The sequence below is a fragment of the Eriocheir sinensis genome, chromosome 53 (assembly GCF_024679095.1).
Source record: "Eriocheir sinensis breed Jianghai 21 chromosome 53, ASM2467909v1, whole genome shotgun sequence".
NCBI classification, from domain to species: Eukaryota; Metazoa; Arthropoda; class Malacostraca; order Decapoda; family Varunidae; genus Eriocheir; species Eriocheir sinensis.
Genome location: NC_066561.1, coordinates 2,161,376 through 2,185,999, shown reverse-complemented (window position 1 = coordinate 2,185,999; position 24,624 = coordinate 2,161,376). Strand labels below are relative to the sequence as shown.

General features: G+C 45.1%; 1 protein-coding gene across 2 annotated transcripts in view; it reads left to right on the top strand.

Moving 5' to 3' along the window:
• LOC126983164 (PDF receptor-like) overlaps positions 1-24,624 on the top strand; it is a gene marked incomplete at its 3' end in the record, with an annotated part of 163,530 nt that overhangs the window by 60,228 nt on the left and 78,678 nt on the right. For both annotated transcript variants that reach the window (XM_050835655.1, XM_050835656.1), the window contains 1 exon segment: positions 4,025-4,150. In XM_050835655.1, the coding sequence (XP_050691612.1) occupies positions 4,025-4,150 (126 nt within the window).

Here is a 24,624-nt window from a genome sequence, read left to right as displayed (position 1 = left end):
CCGTCTCCATATCTGTATTTATGTGTGAATATGTGTGTGTGTGTGTGTGTGTGTGTGTGTGTGTGTGTGTGTGTATTTTTAGGGTGAAAGGGTTATGAGTAGATCGTGACTTTTTTTTTTCATTTTTCTTCTTTTTTTATATTTTTTCATGTCTAATTTAACAGTAAAAAAAAAGTTTGAGTGTACTGTGGAATGTATTTTTTTAAAGAGACCGGTTTGTGAGGATAGCGTGACCTTGCATTAAAAAAAACAATAGGCCTATGTGTGTAGTGTTTGGCGAGGCGTGGCCCTGGGTTGGAAATATAGGTTATGTTTGTTTCTTTGTTTGCGTGTGATGTGTTGAATAAAGTGTTGCATTCATAATATAAGGTGGGTGTGGCCGGTGTGGTTTGGTGTGGTGTAACGTGGTGTAGTGTGTGGTGTGATGTGATATGGCTTGGTTTGGTGTGTGGTGTGGAATGGTGTGAAGTGGGGTGGTGTAGTGTAGTTCAGTGTGATGTTGTGTGATGTAAGGGAGTGTGGTGTTATGTGGTATGATGTTGTGTGGTGTGGTGTAATATGGTGTGGAATGGTGTGGTACGGTATGATGGAGTGTGGTGTAGTGTTTTATTTTATTTTATTATTTTTTTTAACGGCTAAGGAGACAGTTCAAGGGCGTAAAGAAAAATATAAAAAAAAGCCCGATACTTACTGCTCCTGAATAGAGGTCAAAGGAGTGTCCAAAAAGAGAGGTCAATGTTATATGATGTGATGCGTTGTGATGTGGTGTGGTGTGAATTGGTATGCGTGGTGTGATGTGTGTGGTGTGAATTGGTATGCTTGGTGTGATGTGTGTGGTGTGGATTGGTATGCTTGGTGTGATGTGTGTGGTGTGGATTGGTATGCATGGTGTGATGTGTGTGGTGTGGATTGGTATGCTTGGTGTGATGTGTGTGGTGTGGATTGGTATGCATGGTGTGATGTGTGTGGTGTGAATTGGTATGCTTGGTGTGATGTGTGTGGTGTGGTTGGTGTGATGTGTGTGGTGTGGTGGTATGTGGTGTGATGTGTGTGGTGTGAACTGGTATGCGTGGTGATGTGTGGTGTGGTGTATGCTTGGTGTGATGTGTGTGGTGTGGATTTGTATGCTTGGTGTGATGTGTGTGGTGTGGATTGGTATGCGTGGTGTGATGTGTGTGGTGTGAATTGGTATGCGTGGTGTGATGTGTGTGGTGTGGTGTATGCTGTGGTGTGTGTGGTGTGGATTGGTATGCGTGGTGTGATGGGTGTGGTGTGTATTGGTATGCTTGGTGTGATGTGTGTGGTGTGGATTGGTATGCGTGGTGTGCTGTGTGGTGTGCATTTGTATTCCTGGTGTGATGTGTGTGGTGTGGATTGGTATGCTTGGTGTGATGTGTGTGGTGTGGATTGGTATGCTTGGTGTGATGTGTGTGGTGTGGATTGGTATGCTTGGTGTGATGTGTGTGGTGTGAATTGGTATGCATGGTGTGATGTGTGTGGTGTGGATTGGTATGCGTGGTGTGATGTGTGTGGTGTGAATTGGTATGCTTGGTGTGATGTGTGTGGTGTGAATTGGTATGCGTGGTGTGATGTGTGTGGTGTGAATTGGTATGCTTGGTGTGATGTGTGTGGTGTGGATTGGTATGCGTGGTGTGATGTGTGTGGTGTGGATTGGTATGCTTGGTGTGATGTGTGTGGTGTGGATTGGTATGCGTGGTGTGATGTGTGTGGTGTGGATTGGTATGCTTGGTGTGATGTGTGTGGTGTGGATTGGTATGCGTGGTGTGATGTGTGTGGTGTGGATTGGTATGCATGGTGTGACGTGTGTGGTGTGACCCAGTTACGTTGACTTACCACACAACTAACGTGACTTCATGCTCCGTGCTAATAATGGAGTGTTAATGAAGTTTGCACACACACATACACACACACACACACACACACACACACACACACACACACACACACACACACACACACACACACACACACACACACACACACACACACACACACACTCACACACACATGCACCTAATAATGGCATAAAGAGGTCGCGTCCACATATGTATGATTGACTCCCTTTTTGCAGCCCGATCACCGACACACATTATTTTCCGGCCTGTTTCGAAATGTAGGGTTGCCTCACTTCACATTCCCACAGGTGTTTCCAAGCGTTTCCATTTCATTGAGGTGTGGACTTACGTGTTATTTCCTCTATGCCGTTGACCCTACAGGTGTTCGCAGGCATTTTCTGTTGAGGTGTGTCTTTACTTGTTATTTTTGGTTTTACTTAATGTGTTTCTTCAATCTTCACCAGTGTTGTGTGTTGTGGCTGTCTCACCTGTTATTAGTTCCAGGTAACTTGGGTGTGTACCGATGTCTTCTCCGCCCAGGTTTGTTATGTTTAATATTCTACTGGTCTCTCAAGTAATACTGTCTTTTCCTGGGGTCTTTACCTTTAATGCGATGTTTGAGCGGCGTTTTTTTTTCTTTCTTTTATATAGCGATTCTCCCTCCCCAGTGCAGATATATACAGATACGTCTTTTCGCCCAGGTGTGTGTTTATATATAAATTTGCTGTTTTCCTTTTTATGACGTTTTATAATGGACCCTTTACCGGAGGTGTTTGAGTGGCTGTCTTAACAATACCCTCTCATCTGTTTTGCGTTGGTGGTACTGGTGTTGGTTTTCGCCTAGGTGTTTTATTTATGAATATGATGTTTTTCTTTGATCTGGCGTGTAATAATGAACCCTACCTGTATAGAGGGGACTGAGTGGCTGTCGTAGATATCTCACCTGGTTGTGCTGATGTATTCAGGTGTTTACGGGTATTTTCCCTCGTTCAGGTGTGCTGTGTAAGTTTCTTTTAGATATACTTAGCACCGTTTGAGTCTTTACCTGTATATCAAAGTGTTGTAGCTGCTATATTTAACAGTACTCTCCTAGTTCAGGTGTTTACAGACATTTCTTTTCTTCCAGGTGTATTTTGTTAAGCTTCCTTTGGAAACACGTAACACTAATGGAGTCTTTACCTGTATATAAAAGCACTACAACTACCACATTCAACAATAATCTCTAAGTTCAGGTGTTAACAGGCATTTTATTTTCGTCCAGGTGTATTTTGCAAAGCTCTTTGGGACATGAAGCTCTGATTGAGTTTTTACCTGCCTTGGCTACCACATTTAAGTCATCCTCAAATTCAGGTGCTGACAGGTGTTTCTCTTCGTCCAGGTGTGTTTCTCTGCACTAACTGAATCTTTACCTGTATAAAAAAAACTGCCTTGACAGCCACATCTAAACATAATCCACAAAGTTCAGATGTTGACAGGTGTTTCTCTTCGTCCAGGTGTGTTTCTCTGCACTAACTGAATCTTTACCTGTATAAAAAAAAAAACTGCCTTGGCAGCCACATCTATACATATTCCACAAAGTTCAGGTGTTGAACGGTATTTCTCTTCGTCCAGGTGTGTCTTTGCACTAACTGAAGCTTTACCTATATAGAAAATTGCCTCGACTGTCAGATCTAAACTTAATCCACAAAGCTCATGTGTTGACAGGTGTTTCTCTTCATCCAGGTGTGTTTCTTTTCACTAACTGAATCTTTACCTGTATAGAAAACTGCCTTGACTTCCACATCTAAGCATAATACACAAAGTTCAGGTGTTGACAGGTGCTTTTCTTCGTCCAGGTGTGTCTTTGCACTAACTGAATCATTACCTGCACAGAAAACTACCTCAACTGCCACATCTAAACATAGTCCACAAAGTTCAGGTGTTGACAGGTGTTTTTCTTCGTCCAGGTGTGTCTTTGCACAAACTGAATCATTACCTGCACAGAAAACTACCCCAACTGCCACATCTAAACATAGTCCACAAAGTTCAGGTGTTGACAGGTGTTTTTCCTCGTCCAGGTGTGTCTTTGCACAAACTGAATCACTACCTGTACAGAAAACTACCTCAACTGCCACATCTAAACATAGTCCACAAAGTTCAGGTGTTGACAGGTGTTTCTCTTCGTCCAGGTGTGTTCTGCAACGCCTCCTGGGACACGCTGCACTGCTGGCCCGCTACGCCCGCCGGCCGCACCGTGAAGGAGTCCTGCGCCAACGTGTTCAGCGACGTGCCGGCCCTCCTGGACTACCCTGACGGTGAGAGAGAGAGAGAGAGAGAGAGAGAGAGAGAGAGAGAGAGAGAGAGAGAGAGAGAGAGAGAGAGAGAGAGAGAGAGAGAGATTAAGGTTAAATGGACCGATATTGTTTCTGTTTCCTGGTAATATTGTTCTCGTTTTTATTGTTTGTTCTTCATCTTTCTCCTCCATATATTTCCTCCTCCTCCTTTTCCTCCTCCTCCTCCTCCTCCTCCTCCTCCTCCTCCTCCTCCTCCTCTCCCTTCTCCTCTTCGACTCAAGTTACGGTTATGATTCCTAAACAATTTTTCCATTACTCCCGCTCGCCTCTGCCTCCTGTGTTTCCCATGCTCCCTTATTTGCCTCTTGACGTTCACTCTTCGTCGGGGAATCAATTATTTTCTCTCTCTCTCTCTCTCTCTCTCTCTCTCTCTCTCTCTCTCTCTCTCTCTCTCTCTCTCTCTCTCTCTCTCTCTCTCTCAACGTTAATCAAGATTCCATTCATCAAGTGTCTCTTTTTTTCCCTCTTAAATACTGGTGGAAAACTTTGAATCGAATGCGTATCTTGTTTCTATGGCTTTTATTTTTTTCTTGTGTTTGTGTGTTTGTTTTTGATTGAATAAAAAAAGTGAGGAGTGATGATACGGCGTAGTGTGTTTGTTGACCATTCTCCTTTTCTTCCACTTTTTCCTCCTCTTCCTCCTCAGAGCTTGTCGCACCGTTATTCGGAGTAGTAAACGCAACTATGAAAGACAAATAGCTCGCGAAATCAAGACTAACTCAAAAAAATTCTTCACATATATCAGATCGAAAAAGAAAGTAAAATCCAATATTGGTCCCCTGACAGACGAGATCGGATCTCTGACTCAAGACAGTAAACACATGGCCAGAATCCTCAACAGTAACTTCGCATCCGTATTCACAATCGATGACATCGAAACCCTGACCAGCCGAGGGGGATCACGCCCCTGGATCTTGACTCAATATGCGATCAAGAAATGAAAAAGTACTTGGACAAACTCGACACGAACAAGTCAACGGGACTTGACAATTTGTCCCCACGGTTATTAAAAGAGCTTAAACAGAAAATACTTCAGCCACTCACTAACATGTTTAACCGGTCAGTACAATTGAACAAGGTCCCAGAAGACTGGAAGAAGGCGAACGTAACACCGATTTTCAAAAAAGGAGACAAAAGCGTTGCATTAAACTACAGGCCCATAGGTTTGACATCAGTACCAGGCAAAATACTCGAGAAGATTATTAGAAACAAACTTGTCGAGTTTCTAGAAGACAATAATATAATTTTCGACACCCAGCATGGCTTCAGAAACAAGCGCTCCTGCTTAACAAATCTATTAGACTTCTTCCAAGGTATATATAAGAACTGGGATGCCCACATCCCCAGTGTTGTTATATATCTGTGCTTTCAGGAAGCCTTCGACAATTTACCGCACGAGCGACTCCTTAAGAAACTGCACTCGGCGGGCATTGGAGCCAATCTGATCGCATGGATAAGAGATTGGTTCACCGGCAGAAAACAACGAGTACTACTCAACGGACAGCCTTTCGATTGGCTTCCAGTCACTAGTGGAGTGCCTCAAGGGTCAGTGCCGGGACCCATTCTCTTTATCATATATATCAACGAACTAGAATCAGGACTGAAATCCACACTATCGAAATTTGCTGATAACACCAAGGTGGGTGGAAAGGCCCTCACAAAGACCGACTGCGAAATCATTCAGAAAGACCTCAATCACATTATCGAATGGTCGGAAAAATGGCAAATGTCCTTTAATGTTGACAAATGCAAAGTCATGCACATTGGGTCCAGAAATAGTAACCACACATACATCATGAATGGGAGACCTCTGCAAGCGATGCAGGAGGAAAAGGATCTTGGAGTCACTATCAGCAGTGACCTGAAACACGCGAATCACTGTAAAAAAGCATACAACAAAGCCAACACTATGCTCGGGTTCATAGCGAGGAACTTCGAATGTAAAATGCCATGCTATCCTTGTATAATTCCATGGTAAGACCGCACCTCGAGTATGCAGTACAGTTCTGGTCTCCTAATTACAGAAAGGACATTGCTTTACTGGAAAGGATTCAACGACGCGCCACGAATATGATTCCAACCTTAAGGGCTCAACCGTACGAGGAACGACTTAAGCGACTCAGTCTTTTTACAATGGAAAAAAGACGCCTACGAGGGGATATGATTCAAGTCTTCAAGTACCTGAAAAAGTTCAATAGCGTCAATTACTCGAAATTCTTTGAACTGCAAACCAACCCAAGAGCTAGAAATAACGGTTTACCCATTCAGTCGAGTCGATGTAACACAGACATTGGAAGGAGTTTCTTTTCAAACCGAGTCATCTGCCACTGGAACAATTTTCCCTTAGAAGTAGTTAATGCGAATACCATCATCACCTTCAAAAATCGAATCGACCGTCATTTCGTTGCGTCAGGAGTAAACTGAATATCGAGGTGCTGTCATCTGCTCCCCAGGCCCCAAGTGTCTGTCGAGCAGATTAAATCACCAAAGCGGACTACCTCGTAATGAGCCAATAGGCTTTCTGTTACTTGCATTTCCATGTTTCCATGTTTCTCCTCCTCCTCCTCCTCCTCCTCCAGCATATGGCTGACGGATTGATCAAATCACTGAAAGCAGGCAGCCTAGTAATGAGCCAAGAGGCTTTCTGCTGCCTGCTAGTCCATGTTTCCATGTTTCCTCCTCCTCCTTCTCCTCTTCATCCTTTTCCTCAGAAACATCAACAACAGTAGCAACGAATTTTATATAATGAACTTGCTTCCGAGTGACTCCACGTCAATTGCGGGTCTGTGCTACTACCCGCTCTGTAAATCGAATATGAGAAATCTGATCTCGGAATCACCGTCAGCAGTCACCTCACTTCGTAAGTAATGTTACCTGCCTATAACTCTATTGGAAGACTTCACTTGGAATACACCGTGCAGTTCTGGTTCCCCAGTTATAGAAGACCATCGAGTTACTTGAGAGTACAGCGACGCGCCACGAAGATGACACCCTCGTTAAGGGCTCAGCCGTAGAAAGATCGACTCAAGCTGGAAAAGATAAGATTACATGAGATTCGATAAAAGGCTTCAAGTGGATAAATTCAATAGCGTCAATCACTCCATGTATTTTGAGCTGCAAACTAACCTTCTCTTCTGGTCATTCTTTCTGTTTTTTTTTTTTTTTTTTTTTTTTTTTTTTGAGCAGTGCTTAGCGGTCATTTGTGTTTTTTGCTTATTGTTTTTGTCCTTGAGCTGCTTGCTTTTGCTGTAAAAAAAATTAAGCGATGCAATACAGACAAGAGCAGGAGTATTTCTCGAATCGAGTCATTCGCTATTAGAGCAATTATTTTCCTGATGAGGTAGTTACTTTGAAAACAATCGACTCCTTTTTAAATGATTACCTTTTAAAGTTGCGGCAGGAGTATAATGGACGACCCTTATCAACTACACAAGGTGGCTGGAGTCTGTTTCGCAGGTCACTGGAGGGCCAGACGATTGAATTAAATCCCGCAAGCAGGCAGTCCTTAATAGCAAACAGGCTTTCTGTTGCCTGCTTTTCCAAGTTTCCAAGTTTTCTCATCTTCCTCATGTTTCGTCCTCTCAGAATATTAAATAAATGTCCCCCATTCTCCCTATCTCTCTCCATTACTTACCTATCTATCTATCTGTCCATCTGTCTATCTATGTATTATCTATATATTTTTCTATCATTATCTATGTTTGGGTTGATAGATAGGTAGACAGATAGGCAGAGTTGCATAATTATGGTGTGGCAACATTGGGCATAGTTTACACACACACACACACACACACACACACACACACACACTATAAACACTTGCCTGCGCCATGACGAGCTGGGGCCGACTTCCATCCAGGCCCCTCAAGAGAGCCTACCAGCGCTACAGGCGTACACGTAAAAAAAGAAACACACACACACACACACACACGGGCCTCACCCTTCCCTGCATGAATAATAGAGGCGGACAGGTCGTCGTGGTTTACATACACACGCCCATTAATGCTTCACGGCCCGGAGTGTGCACCTGTTGCTTTTTTATGGTGACCTCTTTCTTTTTTATGTCTTTCCTCTGCCTTTTTCATCGTCCCTTTTACCCGCGCTGCTCGGTCCAAGGTTGTAGTTCCTGGTATCCTGTTCTTTTGTTAATTTCTGTGTCATCCTTCTCTTCTCTTTTTTTTTTTCGTTCTGATATGTTTTCCTGTTTGTCTTGTTCTGTTTTTTTTTTTTTTCTTGCTAATTTGTTATCTGTGTTTCATCCTCTTTCTCTTTTTCATTCTCTGTTTTCTGATTTATGTTCCTGATTTGTCTTTTATTTACCTTTCTGTCTTTCTTTTTTTCCGTCATTTTCGTCTCTTTCCGTCTCTTCTTTTCCTCTCTCCGCCTCTTTTTTCCTCCTTTCGTCTCTATATTCCTCTCAGTCTCTTCCTTTCTCCGCCTCATTTTTCCTCCTTTCATCTCTATTTTCCCCTTCATCATTCTCTTTTTTTCTTATTTATGGCGCTCCTTTATTCTTTTCCTTCACCCATTTTCTTATCTTTTTTCTCTCCCTTTCCTTTTTCAAACTCTTTGTAATCGTGCAGTTTTTATCTTTTTTGTAGCTAGTTTCTTATTTATAACCCTTTCCCTTTCCTTCATTCTCTTTATTTATTTTTCGATATTTATTTATTTCATTTATTTTGTTCGACTTTTTAGCTTTCTTTTCTTATTCATATTCCCTTACCCTATCATCCCCCATTCCCGTTCTTTTTTTGGTATATATATCTATCCCTATGTCAATGTAGTCTTTCTGTCTGCCTTTTCTTGCTGTTTCCCAATTTTTCTTCCCTTTCTTCTTTCATTCGTATTTTTCTTATATTTGTTTCTTTATTTGTGTGTCAGTGTATTCCAGTTCTAACACGCTGTTCCATCTGATACCTCGTTCTTTTCTAACTATTTTTCTCGGTCTTTATTGCCCTTCCATTTATTTTATTTATCTCCCTTTATTTTTATCTTCATTTATTTAGTTATCTTCCTCCTTTTTTAATATCAGTGTGCTTCAGCTCGACCAGATCTCATGTCCTCTTGTTTCCTTCCTGTTCCTTTTCACTCTCTCCCCTTTCATTCTTTTATCAAACATTCTTATATTTCAGTTTCTTCTCATCCTTTTCATCATCTTCTTATCGGTGCTCTTCAATTTCCTCACACTATTGAACTCGCATCATTTCTTTTTCTTTTTCTGTCTTTCGCTTTTTTTCTGTTTTCTCTCTCTCTCTCTCTCTCTCTCTCTCTCTCTCTCTCTCTCTCTCTCTCTCTCTCTCTCTCTCTCTCTCTCTCTCTCTCTCTCTCTCTCTCTCTCTCTCTCTCTCTCTCTCTCTCTCTCTCTCTCTCTCTCTCTCTCTCTCTCTCTCTCTCTCTCTCTCTCTCTCTCTCTCTCTCTCTCTCTCTCTCTCTCATTTCTCATCTTCCATTTCGTTTTTCATGTCAGTTCTTTTCAACTCCCACACACGTCTTTTTCTTTTCCCTTTCCTTTTTGTTTTCCGGTCGCTCGCTTCTCTATTTTCTCTTGTCTTTTTTTCTTCTTCAACTCAGCGTTCTCCACTCCCACACGCTAAAGTACCTGATATCTTGTCCTTTGTCCTCTCCTCTTGTCTCTTTTAACTTCTCTTTCCGTCTTTATCATCTCTTTCTCTTAACGCCTCTTTTACTTCTCTCTTTCGTCACGTTTTCCTCTTTCCCTCTTTTTCTTCTCTTTCCGTTTGTTTCTTATCTTTTCTATTTTTTTATCTTTTCCTTTTGTTTTTTCTTCTTTCTCCATCTCTATTATTTACCTTTTTATCTTTCTTTATTTCCGTCTTTTTCTTCTCTTTCCGTCTCTTTTTTATCTTTTCTGTTTTTTTATCTTCTCCTTTTGTGTTTTCTTCTCTCTTCATCACTTTTACTTCTCTTTTTATCTTTCTTCTTTCCCGTCTTTTTCTTCTTTTTCCGTCTCTTCTTTTCCTCTCTCCGCCTCTTTTTTTTCCTTCTTCCATCTCCATTTTCCTCTCTCCGTCTCTTCTTTTCCTCTCTCCGTCTCTTCTTTTCCTCTCTCCGCCTCTTTTTTTTTTCCTCCTTCCATCTCCATTTTCCTCTCTCCGTCTCTTCTTTTCCTCTCTCCGTCTCTTCTTTTCCTCTCTCCGTCTCTTCTTTTCCTCTCTCCGTCTCTTCTTTTCCTCTCTCCGTCTCTTCTTTTCCTCTCTCCGCCTCTTTTTTTTTTCCTCCTTCCATCTCCATTTTCCTCTCTCCGCCTCTTCTTTTCCTCTCTCCGTCTCTTCTTTTCCTCTCCCCGTCTCTTCTTTTCCTCTCTCCGCCTCTTTTTTCCTCCTTCCATCTCTATTTTCCTCTTTCCGTCTCTTTTTATCCTCCTTCCATCTCTATTTTCCTCTTTCCATCTCTTTTTTTCCTCCTTTCATCTCTATTTTCCTCTCTCCGCCTCTTTTTTTCCTCCTTCCATCTCTATTTTCTTCTCTCCGCCTCTTTTTTTTTCCTCCTTCCATCCCTATTTTCCTCTCTCCGCCTCTTTTTTCCTCTCTCTCCGTCTCTTCTTTCCTCTCTCCCCTCTTTTTCCTCCTTCCATCTCTATTTTCCTCTCTCCGTCTCTTCTTTTCCTCTCTCCGTCTCTTCTTTTCCTCTCTCCGCCTCTTTTTTTTTTCCTCCTTCCATCTCTATTTTCCTCTCTCCGTCTCTTCTTTTCCTCTCTCCGCCTCTTTTTTCCTCCTTCCATCCCTATTTTCCTCTCTCCGCCTTTTTTTTCCTCCTTCCATCCCTATTTTCCTCTCTCCGTCTTTTCTTTTCCTTTCTCCGCCTCTTTTTTCCTCCTTCCATCTCTATTTTCCTCTCTCCTTCTCTTTCCTCTCTCCTCTCTTTTTCCTTCCATCTCTATTTTCCTCTCTCCTTCTCTTCTTTCCCTCTCTCCTCTTTTTCCTCCTTCCATCTCTATTTTCCTCTCTCCTTCTCTTCTTTCCCTCTCTCCGCCTCTTTTTTCCTCCTTCCATCTCTATTTTCCTCTCTCCTTCTCTTCTTTCCCTCTCTCCGCCTCTTTTTTCCTCCTTCCATCTCTATTTTCCTCTCTCCTTCTCTTCTTTCCTCTCTCCTCTCTTTTCCTCCTTCCATCTCTATTTTCCTCTCTCCGTCTCTCTTTTCCTCTCTCACCTCTTTTTCCTCCTTCCATCTCTATTTTCCTCTCTCCGTCTCTTCTTTCCTCTCTCTCTTTTTCCTCCTTCCATCTCTATTTTCCTCTCTCCGTCTCTTCTTTTCCTCTCTCCGCCTCTTTTTTCCTCCTTCCATCTCTATTTTCCTCTCTCCGTCTCTTCTTTCCCTCTCTCCGCCTCTTTTTTCCTCCTTCCATCTCTATTTTCCTCTCTCCGTCTCTTCTTTTCCTCTCTCCGCCTCTTTTTTCCTCCTTCCATCTCTATTTTCCTCTCTCCGCCTCTTTCTTCCTCCTTCCATCTCTATTTTCCTCTTTCCGTCTCTTTTTTTTCCTCCTTCCATCTATATTTTCCTCTCTCTGCCTTTTTTTTCCTCCTTCCATCCCTATTTTCCTCTCTCCGTCTATTCTTTTCCTTTCTCCGCCTCTTTTTTCCTCCTTCCATCTCTATTTTCCTCTCTCCTTCTCTTTTACTTCTCTATTCGTTTCTTTCTCTTCTCTTTCCGTCTCTTTTACTTCTCTTTTCGTCTTCCTGTCGTTCTGTATTCTTCTTACTCTTTTCACTTTTTTAAATCAATGTTATTTTTCTATTTCTTTATCATTATTTTTTTTTTCCTCCGAGACATTGCTGGGCTTGGTATCATGTCTTTATCTCTCCTTCCAGTCTGTGTTTTTCTTCTCCTTTTGCTCTTCTCTTTTTCTGCTTTCAGTAATTGTTTTTCAGTCTCCAACACACTGCAGGACCTTATATCTTTTTTTCTTTAAACGCGCTCTTCGTCTTTCTATCTTTTTTATATTTTCTGTCATCTTTCAATCAAGGTACATCTCCTCCCTCTCTGTTTCTCTGTCCCCTTTTTTCACCTCTGTTGGTTGACTGCAGGAACTTATATCTTTTTTTCTTTTAACGCGCTCTTCGTCTTTGTATCTTTTTGCTTTTTCTATTTTCTGGTATCTTTCAATCAAGGTACATCTCCTCCCTCTCTGTTTCTCTGTCCCCTTTTTTCACCTCTGTTGGTTCTTTGCTCACGTTTTCATCTCTAAATCAATGTTCTTTCTGTATAGCACTGTATTGCCTGATATCCGCCGTGACTCAGTGGTTAGCGTCCTTACCTTCGAATCTGCTGGCCTGGGTTCGAATCTCGGCCTGGGCAGTCGGCGCTCAACCCACCCAGTTGTTCACCTTTTTTCTCGGGCTAAAAGCAGCGTTGCCAGATTATCGTATTCACCACATTGTATTCGCCAGTTTTTGCCACTTAACTATCGCAGAAAGACATCGATAATTAACCATTTCAACGACAACTGTAAATTAATCTAATTATATATTAATTATTGGGGTTGAGAGACTGTTTTTGGGTCGGAAATTAGAATATATAATAGGCTGAGTAGTACATCCAGCAAAGCTGGCTAAAACTGGGGAAGGCAAGCTAGTCAATTACTAAGGTAGGCGGTGGCTGAGTGGTAACGTGCTGGGCCCACATTCACCACGTGATGGACGACGCGGGCTCGAATCCCCACGCTACCACCTCGGATTTTTCAGTCACCGCCGAGTGGCTTAAAACTACCCACATGCTGTCCTGAAGACCACCCATCAACCCGGACTCTAGAGGAAACCGTCCAAGTGAATCATGAACGAGCTCCGGGGGGCAGCATGAGCCAAGAGAAGATGGCGCCACTATAAACACTTGCCTGCGCCATGACGGGCTGGGACCGACTACCATCTAGGCCCCTCAAGAAAAGCCTACCGGCGCTATAGGCGTACACGTAAAAAAAAAATAATAAAAAAAAAGCTGTGGCAACCCGGATGTCACGTGGGCATTGTGTAGCGTTGATGGGTTTTCTCCCGCCACTACCTCAAAGGGCCAACGGGACGGAGATGGTCACTTCCCTTTATTACTCTTTTCCTCCTCTTGTTATCTTCTTTATCTTTTAATGTTTTACCAATATTCTTCGCTTCGTCTGCGCTCTTTTTCTTCCTTTTTCTTTTCTATCTGTTCCTTCTCTTCCTATTTATCATTCATTCTCTCCTTGTTATTTTCTTTATCTTTTAACGTTTTTACTTTTACTAATATTATTCGCTTCGTCCGCGCTCGTTTCCTTCCTTTTTCTTCTCTCTCTGTTCCTTCTCCTCTTCCTATTTTCATTCTTTCTCTCCTCTTGTTATTTTCTTGATTTTTTAATGTTTTTACTTTTACCAATATTATTCGCTTCCTTTGCGTTAATTTTATTCCTTTTCTTCTCTTCCTTCTTATCTTTGTCGTGTGAAATTGTTCCCCGTATCAATATCGTGCAATTCTAATACAGTGTCGAGGGTGATATTCTTTTTAATTCCCTCTTTTCTTTTCTTTATCTCCCTTTCATTTTTTCTTTTTCATCGCTATTTCCCGTTTTTCATTTTCATTCATTAACCTCTATCAATTCTCTTCTTTTATATTTATTTTTTCCCTTGTTCAAATCTTTCTCCCATTCTTTTCCTTTCCCTCTCCTATATCCGTTCTGTTCTTTCATTTTATTTTCTCCTTTCTCATCTCTATCTCCAGTTCTTCTCTTCCTTTCCCAGGTTTTATCCGTTCTGTTCTTTTTCTTATTCCTCCTCTTTCTCATTTTTATATCCCATTCTTTCCCTTTCCCTCTCCTATATCCGTTCTGTTCTTTCATTTTTATTCTCTCCTTTCTCATCTCTATCTTCCACTCTTCTCTTCCTTTCCCAGCTTTTATCCGTTCTGTTCTTTTTTTTATTCCTTCTTTTTCTCATTTTTATATCCCAGTCTTTCCCTTTCATCACTTGTATCCTTTCTTTTGTTTCCCTTTCTGTACAATATTTTCTGCTTTTTTTATCCTTCCTTGTCTGTCCTGTTTATCTCTCTCTCTCTCTCTCTCTCTCTCTCTCTCTCTCTCTCTCTCTCTCTCTCTCTCTCTCTCTCTCTCTCTCTCTCTCTCTCTCTCTCTGTCTGTCTGTCTGTCTGTCTGTCTGTCTGTCTGTCTGTCTGTCTGTCTGTCCGTCCGTCCGTCCGTCCGTCTCTCTCTCTCTCTCTCTCTCTCTCTCTCTCTCTCTCTCTCTCTCTCTCTCTCTCTCTCTCTCTCTCTCTCTCTCTCTCTCTCTCTCTCTCTCTCTCTCTCTCTCTCTCTCTCTCTCTCTCTCTCTCTCTCTCTCTCTCTCTCTCTCTCTCTCTCTCTCTCTCTCTCTCTCTCTCTCTCTCCTACTCTGTCACTTCCTGTTCTCATGTTCCTTCCCTCTCCCTCTCTCTTCATCACGTTCCTCCTCTCTATCCCCTTCCCCTGTCACTTTGTCCCCTCCATTCCCCTCTTTACCTTTACCATTTAACCTGATGTCACGTTCTTCATCCTCCACCTCCCTCCCCTTCCCTCCCCTCTAACAACCCTCTTCTCCCTCGCTGTGTAAATGATGTACCGCTCTCCCCTCTCTCTCTCTCTCTCTCTCTCTCTCTCCCTCTCTCTCCCCCTCTCTTCCCCTCTCTTCCCCTCACTTCACCTCCCCTCGCACTTATACCTCGACCACCAACTGTTTGGCTAATGCTCCCTTCCTCTCCCTTCCAATCCAAGTAATGCTCTATGTTATTTATGCTCCCTTGCTTCACCCTGTATGCCCTTCCCTACCCTTCTCTACCCTTCCTCTGCTCTTTCTGACACTTCCCTGTAATTCCCTGCCCTGCCCTACCCTTCCCTGCCTTTCCCTACCCTTCCCTGCCCTGCCCTACCCTTCCCTGCCTTTCCCTACTCTTCCCTGCCTTGCCCTACCCTTCCCTGCCTTTCCCTACACTTACCTGCCTTGCCCTACCCTTCCCTGCCTTTCCCTACCCTTCCCTGCCTTTCCCTACCCTTCCCTGCCCTACCCTTCCCTTCCCTGCCCTGCCCTACCCTTCCCTGCCTTTCCCTACTCTTCCCTGCCTTGCCCTACCCTTCCCTGCCTTTCCCTACCCTTCCCTGCCCTGCCCTACCCTTCCCTTCCCTGCCCTACCCTTCCCTGCCTTTCCTACCCTTCCTTGCCCTGCCCTACCCTTCCATGCCTTTCCCTACCCTTCCCATCCCTACCCTTCCCTTCCTTGCCCTGCCCTACCCTTCCTGCCTTTCCCTACTCTTCCCTGCCCTTCCCTTCCCTGCCTTTCCCTGCCTTCCCTGCCCTGACCCCCTTCCTTCCCTTCCCTGCCCTACCCTTCCCTGCCTTTCCCCTTCTCTTCCCTGCCTTGCCTACCCTACCTGTCTTTTCCTACCCTTCCCTGCCTTCCTTCCCTTCCCTTCCTTCCTTCCCTCCCCTACCCTTCCCTGCCTGCCCTGCCTTCCCTGCCTTTCCCTACCCTTCCTGCCCTGCCCTACCCCTTCCTGCCTTTCCCTACTTTCCCTGCTACCCTTCCCTGCCTTTGCCCTTCCTGCCTCTCCCTTCTCTTCCCTGCCTGCCCTACCCTTCCTGCCTTTCCCCTACCCTTCCCTGCCCCTACCCTTCCCTGCCTTTCCCTGCCTTCCTGCCCCCTGCCCCTTCCTTCCCTTCCTGCCTGTACCCTTCCCTGCCTTTCTCTACTCTTCCCTGCCTTGCCCTACCCTACCCTGACTTTCCCTACTCTTCCCTGCCCTGCCCTACCCTTCCCTGCCCTTCCCTGCCGTGCCTTCCTGCCCTTCCTGCCGTGCCCTTCCCTGCCTTCCTGCCCTACCTTCCTGCCCTGCCCCTGCCCTTCCCTTCCCTGCCCTACCCTTCTCTTCCCTGCCTTTCCTTGCTCTTCCCTGCCTTGCCCTACCCTTCCCTGCCTTTCTCTACCCTTCCCTGCCCTGCCCTACCCTTCCCTTCCCTTCCCTGCCCCTTCCCAGCCCTGTGCCTACCCTTCCCTGCTTTCCTACCCCTTCCTGCCTTTCCTGCCTTCCTGCCTTTCTCTACTCTTCCCTGCCCCTTGCCCTCTACCTTCCTGCCTTTCCCTGCCCTGCCCTGCCCTTCCCTTCCTGCCCTGCTTACCCTTCCCTGCCCTGCCCTACCCTTACCTGCCCTGCCCTACCTACTTCCCTTCCTTCCTGCCCTGCCTTCCCTACCCTTCCCTACCCTTCCTGCCTTTCCCTGCCCTTCCCTGCCCTTCCCCTACCCTTCCTGCCTTCCCCTACCCTGCCTTCCCTTACCCTTCCCTTCCTTCCTGCCCTGCCTGCTACTTTCCCTTTCCCTACCCTTCCCCTTCCCTGTCCCTGCCTATTCCTTCCTTCCTCTCTGCCCTTCCTTCCCTCTTCCCTGCCCCTCCCTCCCCTGCCTTTCCCTCTCTTCCTGCCTTGCCCTACCCTTCCTGCCTGCCCTACCCTTCCCTGCCTATTCCTACCCTTCCCTGTCCTACCCATCCTTTCCCTGCCTTGCCCTACCCTTCCCTGCCTTTCCCTACACTTACCTGCCTTGCCCTACCCTTCCCTGCCTTTCCCTACACTTACCTTACTTGCCCTACCCTTCCCTCCCTTTCCCAACACTTACCTGCCTTGCCCTACCCTAACCAGTCTTTCCCTACCCTTACCTACCCTTCCTTGTTTTTCCCTAGCTTTCCTCGCCTTTCCCTACCCTTCCCTACCCTTCCTCTGCCCTTTCCGATACTTCCTTGTCCTCCCCTACCCTTCCCTGCCTTTCCCTACCCTTACCTACCCATCCTTGTTTTTCCCAACTTTCCTCGCCTTTCCCTACCCTTCCCTACCCTTCCTCTGCTCTTTCTGACACTTCCCTGTAATTCCGTGCCCTGCCCTACCCTTCCCTGCCTTTCCCTATCCTTCCCTACCCTTCCTTGTTTATTTCCCTAGCTTTCCTCGCCTTTCCCTACCCTTCCCTGCTCTTCCTCTGCCCTTTCCGACACTTCCTTGTCCTCCCCTACCCTTCCCTGTCTCTCCCTACCCTTACTTACCCTTACCTACAATTCCCCTCCCTTCCATAACCTTCCTTACCCTTCCTTATGAGTCCCTACCTTTCCTTGCCCTGCTCTCCCCTTCCTTGCCTTTCGCCACCTTTCCCTACCCTTCCCTTCACTTTCCCTACCCTTCCATGTCCTTCCCTGCCCATATCTATCCGTCCTTGCCTTACCCTGCCTTTCCTTGCCTTTCCCTACCTTTTCCTTCCCTTCCCTAACTTTCCTTGTCTTGCCCTATCATTTCCTTACCCTTCCTGCCCATCACTTCCCTTCCCTTCCTTGCCCTCTCCGATGCTTCCCTGATCTTCCTAGCCTTCACAACCCTTCCCTATATACCCTTCCTTTTCCTTCCTTACCTTTCCCTACCCTTCCTTACCATTCCCTACCCTTCCTTACCATTCCCTACCCTTCCTTACCATTCCCTACCCTTCCTTACCATTCCCTACCCTTCCTTACCATTCCCTACCCTTCCTTACCATTCCCTACCCTTCCTTACCATTCCCTACCCTTCCCTACCCTTCCTTTCCCTTCCCTACCCTTCCTTACCATTCCCTACCCTTCCTTACCATTCCCAACCATTCCTTACCATTCCCTACCATTCCTTACCATTCCCTACCCTTCCTTTTCCTTCCCTACCCTTCCTTAGCATTCCCTACCCTTCCTTTTCCTTCCCTACCCTTCCTTAGCATTCCCTACCCTTCCTTTTCCTTCCCTACCCTTCCTTAGCATTCCCTACCCTTCCTTTTCCTTCCCTACCCTTCCTTACCATTCCCTACCCTTCATGCCATTCCCAACCTTCCTTACCATTCAAGAACTACCCTTCCTTACCATTCCCTACCCTGCCATCATCCTTCCTTCCTTACCATTCCCTACCTCTCCTTTCCTTCCCTACCCTTCCTTGCAATTACCATTCCCTACCATTCCAACCCTTCCTTACCATTCCCTACCCTTCCTGCATTCCTACCCTTCACTTGCATTCCTACCCTTCCTTTTCATTTCCCTACCTTCCCTACCATTCCCTACCTATCCTTACCATTCCCTACCCTTCCCTAGCATTCCCTTCCTTCCTTACCATTCCCTACCCTTCCTTGCTACCATTTCCTACCCTTCATACCATTCCCTACCCTTCCTTTTCCGTTCCCTCTTCCTTCCCCTATCCCTACCATCTTTCCATTCCTGCACCCTTCCTTAGCATTCCCTACCCTTCCTTACCATTCCCTTGTTCCCTTCATACCATTCCCAACCATTCCTTACCATTCCCTACCCTTCCTTACCATTCCCTACCCTTCCTTACCATTCCTTACCATTCCCTACCCTTCCTTACCATTCCCTACCCTTCCTTACCATTCCCTACCCTTCCTTACCATTCCCAACCATTCCTTACCATTCCCTACCCTTCCTTACCATTCCTGCCTTCATACCATTCCCTACCCTTCCATACCATTCCCTACCCATCCCTACCAATCCCTACCCTTCTTACCATTCCCTACCCTTCTTTACCATTCCCTACCCTTCCTTACCATTCCCTACCCTTCCTTACCATTCCCTACCCTTCCTTACCATTCCCAACCCTTCCTTACCATTCCCTACCCTTCCTTACCATTCCCTACCCTTCATACCCTTATTCCTTGTCCATTCCCTACCCTTCCTTACCATTCCCTACCCTTCCTTACCATTCCCAAACCTTCCTTACCATTCTTCCTTCCTTTCCTTCCTACCCTTCTATACCATTCCCACCCTTCCTTACCATTCCCTACCCTTCCTTACCATTCCCTACCCTTCCTTACCATTCCCTACCCTTCCTTACCATTCCCTACCATTCCCTACCATTCCTTACCATTCCCTACCCTTCTTTACCATTCCCTACCATTCCTTACCATTCCCTACCCTTCTTTACCATTCCCTACCCTTCCTTTCCATTCCCTACCCTTCCTTACCATTCCCTACCCTTCCTTACCATTCCCTACCCTTCCTTACCATTCCCTACCCTTCCTTACCATTCCCTACCCTTCCTTACCATTCCCTACCCTTCCTTACCATTCCCTACCCTTCCTTACCATTCCCTACCCTTCCTTTCCCTTCCCTACCCTTCCTTACCATTCCCTACCCTTCCTTACCATTCCCTACCCTTCCTTACCATTCCCTACCCTTCCTTACCATTCCCTACCCTTCCTTACCATTCCCTACCCTTCCTTACCATTCCCTACCCTTCCTTACCATTCCCTACCATTCCTTTCACTTCCCTACCCTTCCTTACCATTCCCTACCATTCCTTACCATTCCCTACCCTTCCTTACCATTCCCTACCATTCCTTACCATTCCCTACCCTTCATTACCATTCCCTACCCTTCCTTACCATTCCCTACCCTTCCTTACCATTCCCTACCATTCATACCATTCCTACCCTTCATACCATTCCTACCCTTCCCTACCATTCCCTACCCTTCCATACCATTCCCTACCATTCCCTACCCTTCCTTACCATTCCCTACCCTTCCTTACCATTCCCTACCCTTCCTTACCATTCCCTCCCCTTCCTTATTTCCCTACCTTCCTTACCATTCCCTACCATTCCTTCCATTCCCTACCTTCCTACCATTCCCTACCCATTCCTTACCATTCCCTATTCCATTCATTCCTACCCTTCTTACCATTCCCTACCTTCCTTACCATTCCCTGCCCTTCCTTACATTCCTACCCTTCCTTACCCATTCCCTACCCTTCCATACCTTCCCTTCTTACCATTCCCTACCCTTCCTTACCATTCCTCTCCTTCTTCCCATTCCCTACCCTTCCTTACCATTCCTACCTTCCTTACCATTCCCTACCCTTCCTTAGCATTCACTACCCTTCCTCGTGTACCATTCCTTCCCTTACCATTCCCTACCCTTCCTTACCATTCCCTACCCTTCCTTACCATTCCCTACCATTCCTTACCATTCCCTACCCTTCCTTACCATTCCCTACCCTTCCTTACCATTCCCTACCATTCCTTACCATTCCTCCTTCATTCCTCACCATTCCCTACCCTCCTTACCATTCCCTACCCTCCTTACCATTCCTACCACCCTTACCATTCCTATTTCCTACCATACCTTTTCCCTACCATTCATTCCCTACCCTTCCTTACAAATTCCCTACCCTTCCCTTACCATTTCCCTTACCATTCCCTACCCTTCCCTACCATTCCCTACCCTTCCCTACCCTTCTTTACCATTCCTTACCATTCCTTACCATTCCCTACCCTTCCCTACCATTCCCTACCCTTCCTTACCATTCCCTACCCTTCCTTACCATTCCCTACCCTTCCTTACCATTCCCTACCCTTCCTTACCATTCCCTACCCTTCCTTACCATTCCCTACCCTTCCTTACCATTCCCTACCCTTCCTTACCATTCCCTACCCTTCCTTACCATTCCCTACCCTTCCCTACCATTCCCTACCCTTCCCTACCATTCCCTACCCTTCCCTACCATTCCCTACCCTTCCTTAGCATTCCCTACCCTTCCTTACCATTCCCTACCCTTCCTTACCATTCCCTACCCTTCCTTACCATTCCCTACCCTTCCTACTACATTCCCTACCTTCCTTACCATTCCCTACCCTTCCTTCCCCACCATTCCCTACCATTCCTCCCATTCCTTAGCATTCCCTACCCTTCCTTACCATTCCCTAACCTTCCTTACCATTCCCTACCCTTCCTTAGCATTCACTACCCTTCCCTACCATTCCCTACCCTTCCTTACCATTCCCTACCCTTGTTTACCGTTCCCTACCCTTCCTTACCATTCCCTACCATTCCTTACCATTCCCTACCATTCCTTACCATTCCCTACCCTTCTTTACCATTCCCTACCATTCTTTTTCCATTCCTTACCATTCCTACCATTCCTTACCATTTCCCTACTTTCCTTACCATTCCCTACCCTTCTTTACCATTTCCCTACCATTTCTTACCGTTCCTATTCCTTACCATTCCCTACCATTCTTACCATTCCCTACCCTTCTTTACCATTCCCTACCCATTTCCTTACCATTCCTACACTTCCTTACCATTTCCCTACCCTTCCTTTTCATTCCCTACCATTCCCTTACCCTTCTACCATTCTGTTCATACCATTTCCCCTACCATTCCTTACCATTTCCCTACCCTTCTTTACATTCCCTACCATTCCTTACCATTCCCTACCTTCTTACCTGCATTCCTACACTATTTTCACTTTACCATTCCCTACCATTCCTTACCATTCCCTACCATTCCTTACCATTCCCTACCCTTCTTTACCATTCCCTACCATTCCTTACCATTCCCTACCATTCCTTACCATTCCCTACCCTTACCCATTCCCTACCATCTCATTCCTAAATACCATTCTACCCTTCTTTTACATTTCCTACCCATTCCTTACCATTACCATTTACCATTCCTACTATTCTTACATTCCTACCCTTCCTTACCATTCCCTACCTTCCTTACCATTCCTACATTTCCATTCCTTACATTCCCTACCCTTCTTTACCATTCCCTACCCTTCTCCTGCCATTCCCTACCATTCCTTACCATTCCCTACCCTTCTTTACCATTCCCTAACATTTCTTACCATTCCCTACCATTCCTTACCATTCCCTACCATTCCTTACCATTCCCTACCCTTCTTTACCATTCCCTACCATTCCTTACCATTCCCTACCCTTTAAATTCTTACCATTCCTTACCATTCCCTACCTTCCCTTTTGCACCATTCCCTACCCTTCTTACCATTCCTACCTTCCTTCATACCATTCCCTACCCTTCCTTTAGTTCATTTCCTACCCTTCTGTATTCCTACCATTCCCTTGTCCTTCCTACCATTCCCTACCCATTTCCTTACCTCCTTACCCTTCTTACCATTCCTACCCTTCCTTACCATTCCCTACATTCACCTTCTGTTCCCTACCCTTCCCTACTTCCTACCTTCCTTACCATTCCCTACCCTTCCTTACCATTCCTTCCTTACCTTCGTTCCCTGCCCTTCTTTATTCCCTACCTTCCTTACCATTCCCTACCTTCTTCCTTATTCCTTGTTCCCATTCCCTACCCTTCCTTACCACCCTCCTACCCTTCCTTACCATTCCTAACCTTCATACCATTCCTTCCTTCCTTACCATTCTCTCTTCCTTCCCTACCATTTCCTCCCTGTTCTACCCTTAATTCCCTACCTTCCTTACCATTCCTCTTCCTTCATCATTCCTACCTTCATTCCCATCATTCCCTACCATTCCTACCATACCATTCCCTACCCTTCCCTACCATTCTCCTTCCCCATTCCCTACCCTTCCTTACCATTCCCTACCCTTCCTTACCATTCCCAACCATTCCTTACCATTCCCAACCCTTCCTTACCATTCCCTACCCTTCCTTACCATTCCCTACCCTTCCTTACCATTCCCTACCCTTCCTTACCATTCCCTACCATTCCTTACCATTCCCTACCCTTCTTTACCATTCCCTACCATTCCTTACCATTCCCTACCATTCCTTACCATTCCCTACCATTCCTTACCATTCCCTACCCTTCCTTACCATTCCCTACCCTTCCTTACCATTCCCTAACCTTCCTTTTCATTCCCTACCCTTCCTTAGCAATCCCTACCCTTCCTTACCATTCCCTACCCTTCCTTAGCAATCCCTACCTATCCCTACCATTCCCTAACCTTCCTTTCCATTCCCTACCCATCCCTACCATTCCCTAACCTTCCTTACCATTCCCTACCCTTCCTTACCATTCCCTACTCTTTCCTGTTCTTCCCTCCTTTGATTAACCAGCTTATGTCCTTTCATTTGCTCCCATTTCTCTTCACTACCGCCTCCTCCTCTACCTGTGGCAAAAAATATTAATGTCCTCACTTCTTCATGTTTTTATTTATGCTCCGCTCTGCCCTTCCCTACAATGACAAAGCAGCTTATTACGCATATTTTCTTTGATTCCATTCCTCTCTTCCTCCTCCTTCTCCTCCCCTTCTTCCTCCTCTCCCTGCACCAAAAACCTCAATGTCCTTGTCTATCCTCATCCTTCCCTGTCCTTCCCTTCCTTGGTTAACTAGCTTATGTTGTCTTTCATTTCCTCTCATTCTTCTTCTCTTCGTCCTCCTCCTCCTCTCCCTGTAGCAAAGAAAATAATGTTCTCACCTCTTAATCTTCCTTTTTATGTTCTTCCCTGCCTTTTCCTCCCCCTGTTTACTAGCTTATGTCCTCTTTACTTTGTTCCCATTCCTCTGCTCCTCCTCCTCTTCATTTTCCTCTTCCTCTCCCTTCAGAAAACAAATATTACTAAGTTCTCTTCTTCATGTTCTTTTTTATGTTCTTCCCTGACCTTCACTACTTCCATTTGCTTGCTTATTTTCCTCACTATTTTTTCCCATCTCCATGTCCCTCCACTTCATCTTCCTCTTCCTCTCCCTTCAGAAAACAAATATTACTGAGTTCTCTTCTTTATGTTCTTTTTATGTTCTTCCCTGACTTTCCCAACTTCCATTTGCTACTTTTGTTCCCATTTCTCTGTTCTTCCTCCACCTCATCTTCCTCTTCCTCTCCCTGCACGAAAGAAATATTACTGAGTTCTCTTCTTCATGTTCTTTGTATGTTCTTCTCTGACCTTCACTACTTCCATTTACTTGCTTATGTTCTCACTACTTTTGTTCCCATTTCCCTGTTCTTCCTCCACCTCATCTTCCTCTTCCTCTCCCTTCACGAAACAAATATTACTGAGTTCTTTTCTACATGGTCTCATTTTTGCTATTTCCTTCCCTCCCCTACGTCGAATATCTAGCCTTTGTCCATTTCTTTGCTCGCTTTCCTCTCCTCCCCTTTCATTCTTTTCCTCCTACCCTGCAGCAAATTTATTCATCCCTTCTCTTCCTCTTCATGCTCCTCTCTTTCGTATTCTTCCCTGCCCTTCCCTACCTTGATTTATTTGCTTATCTCCTCTTTTCTAAGTTCCCATTCGTCTCTTCCTCCCCTTCTTCCGCTTCCTGTACCAAATTTATTCATGTCCTATCGTGTTTTTCATGTTCTCTCTTTTATGCATTTTCTTGCCCTTCCTTGACTTGAATTATTTAGCTTATGTCCATTTGTTTGCCCTTTTCTCCTTTTTATTGCTCTTCCTTGTCTTTAAATGTTTAGTTTATGTCCATTTGTTTGCCCTTTTCTCCTTTTTATTGCTCTTCCTTGTCTTTAAATGTTTAGCTTATGTCCATTTGTTTGCCCTTTTATGCATTTTCTTGCCCTTCCTTGACTTGAATTGTTTAGTTTATGTCCATTTGTTTGCCCTTTTCTGCTTTTTATTGCTCTTCCTTGTCTTGAATTGTTTAGTTTATGTCCATTTGTTTGCCCTTTTATGCTTTTTATTGCTC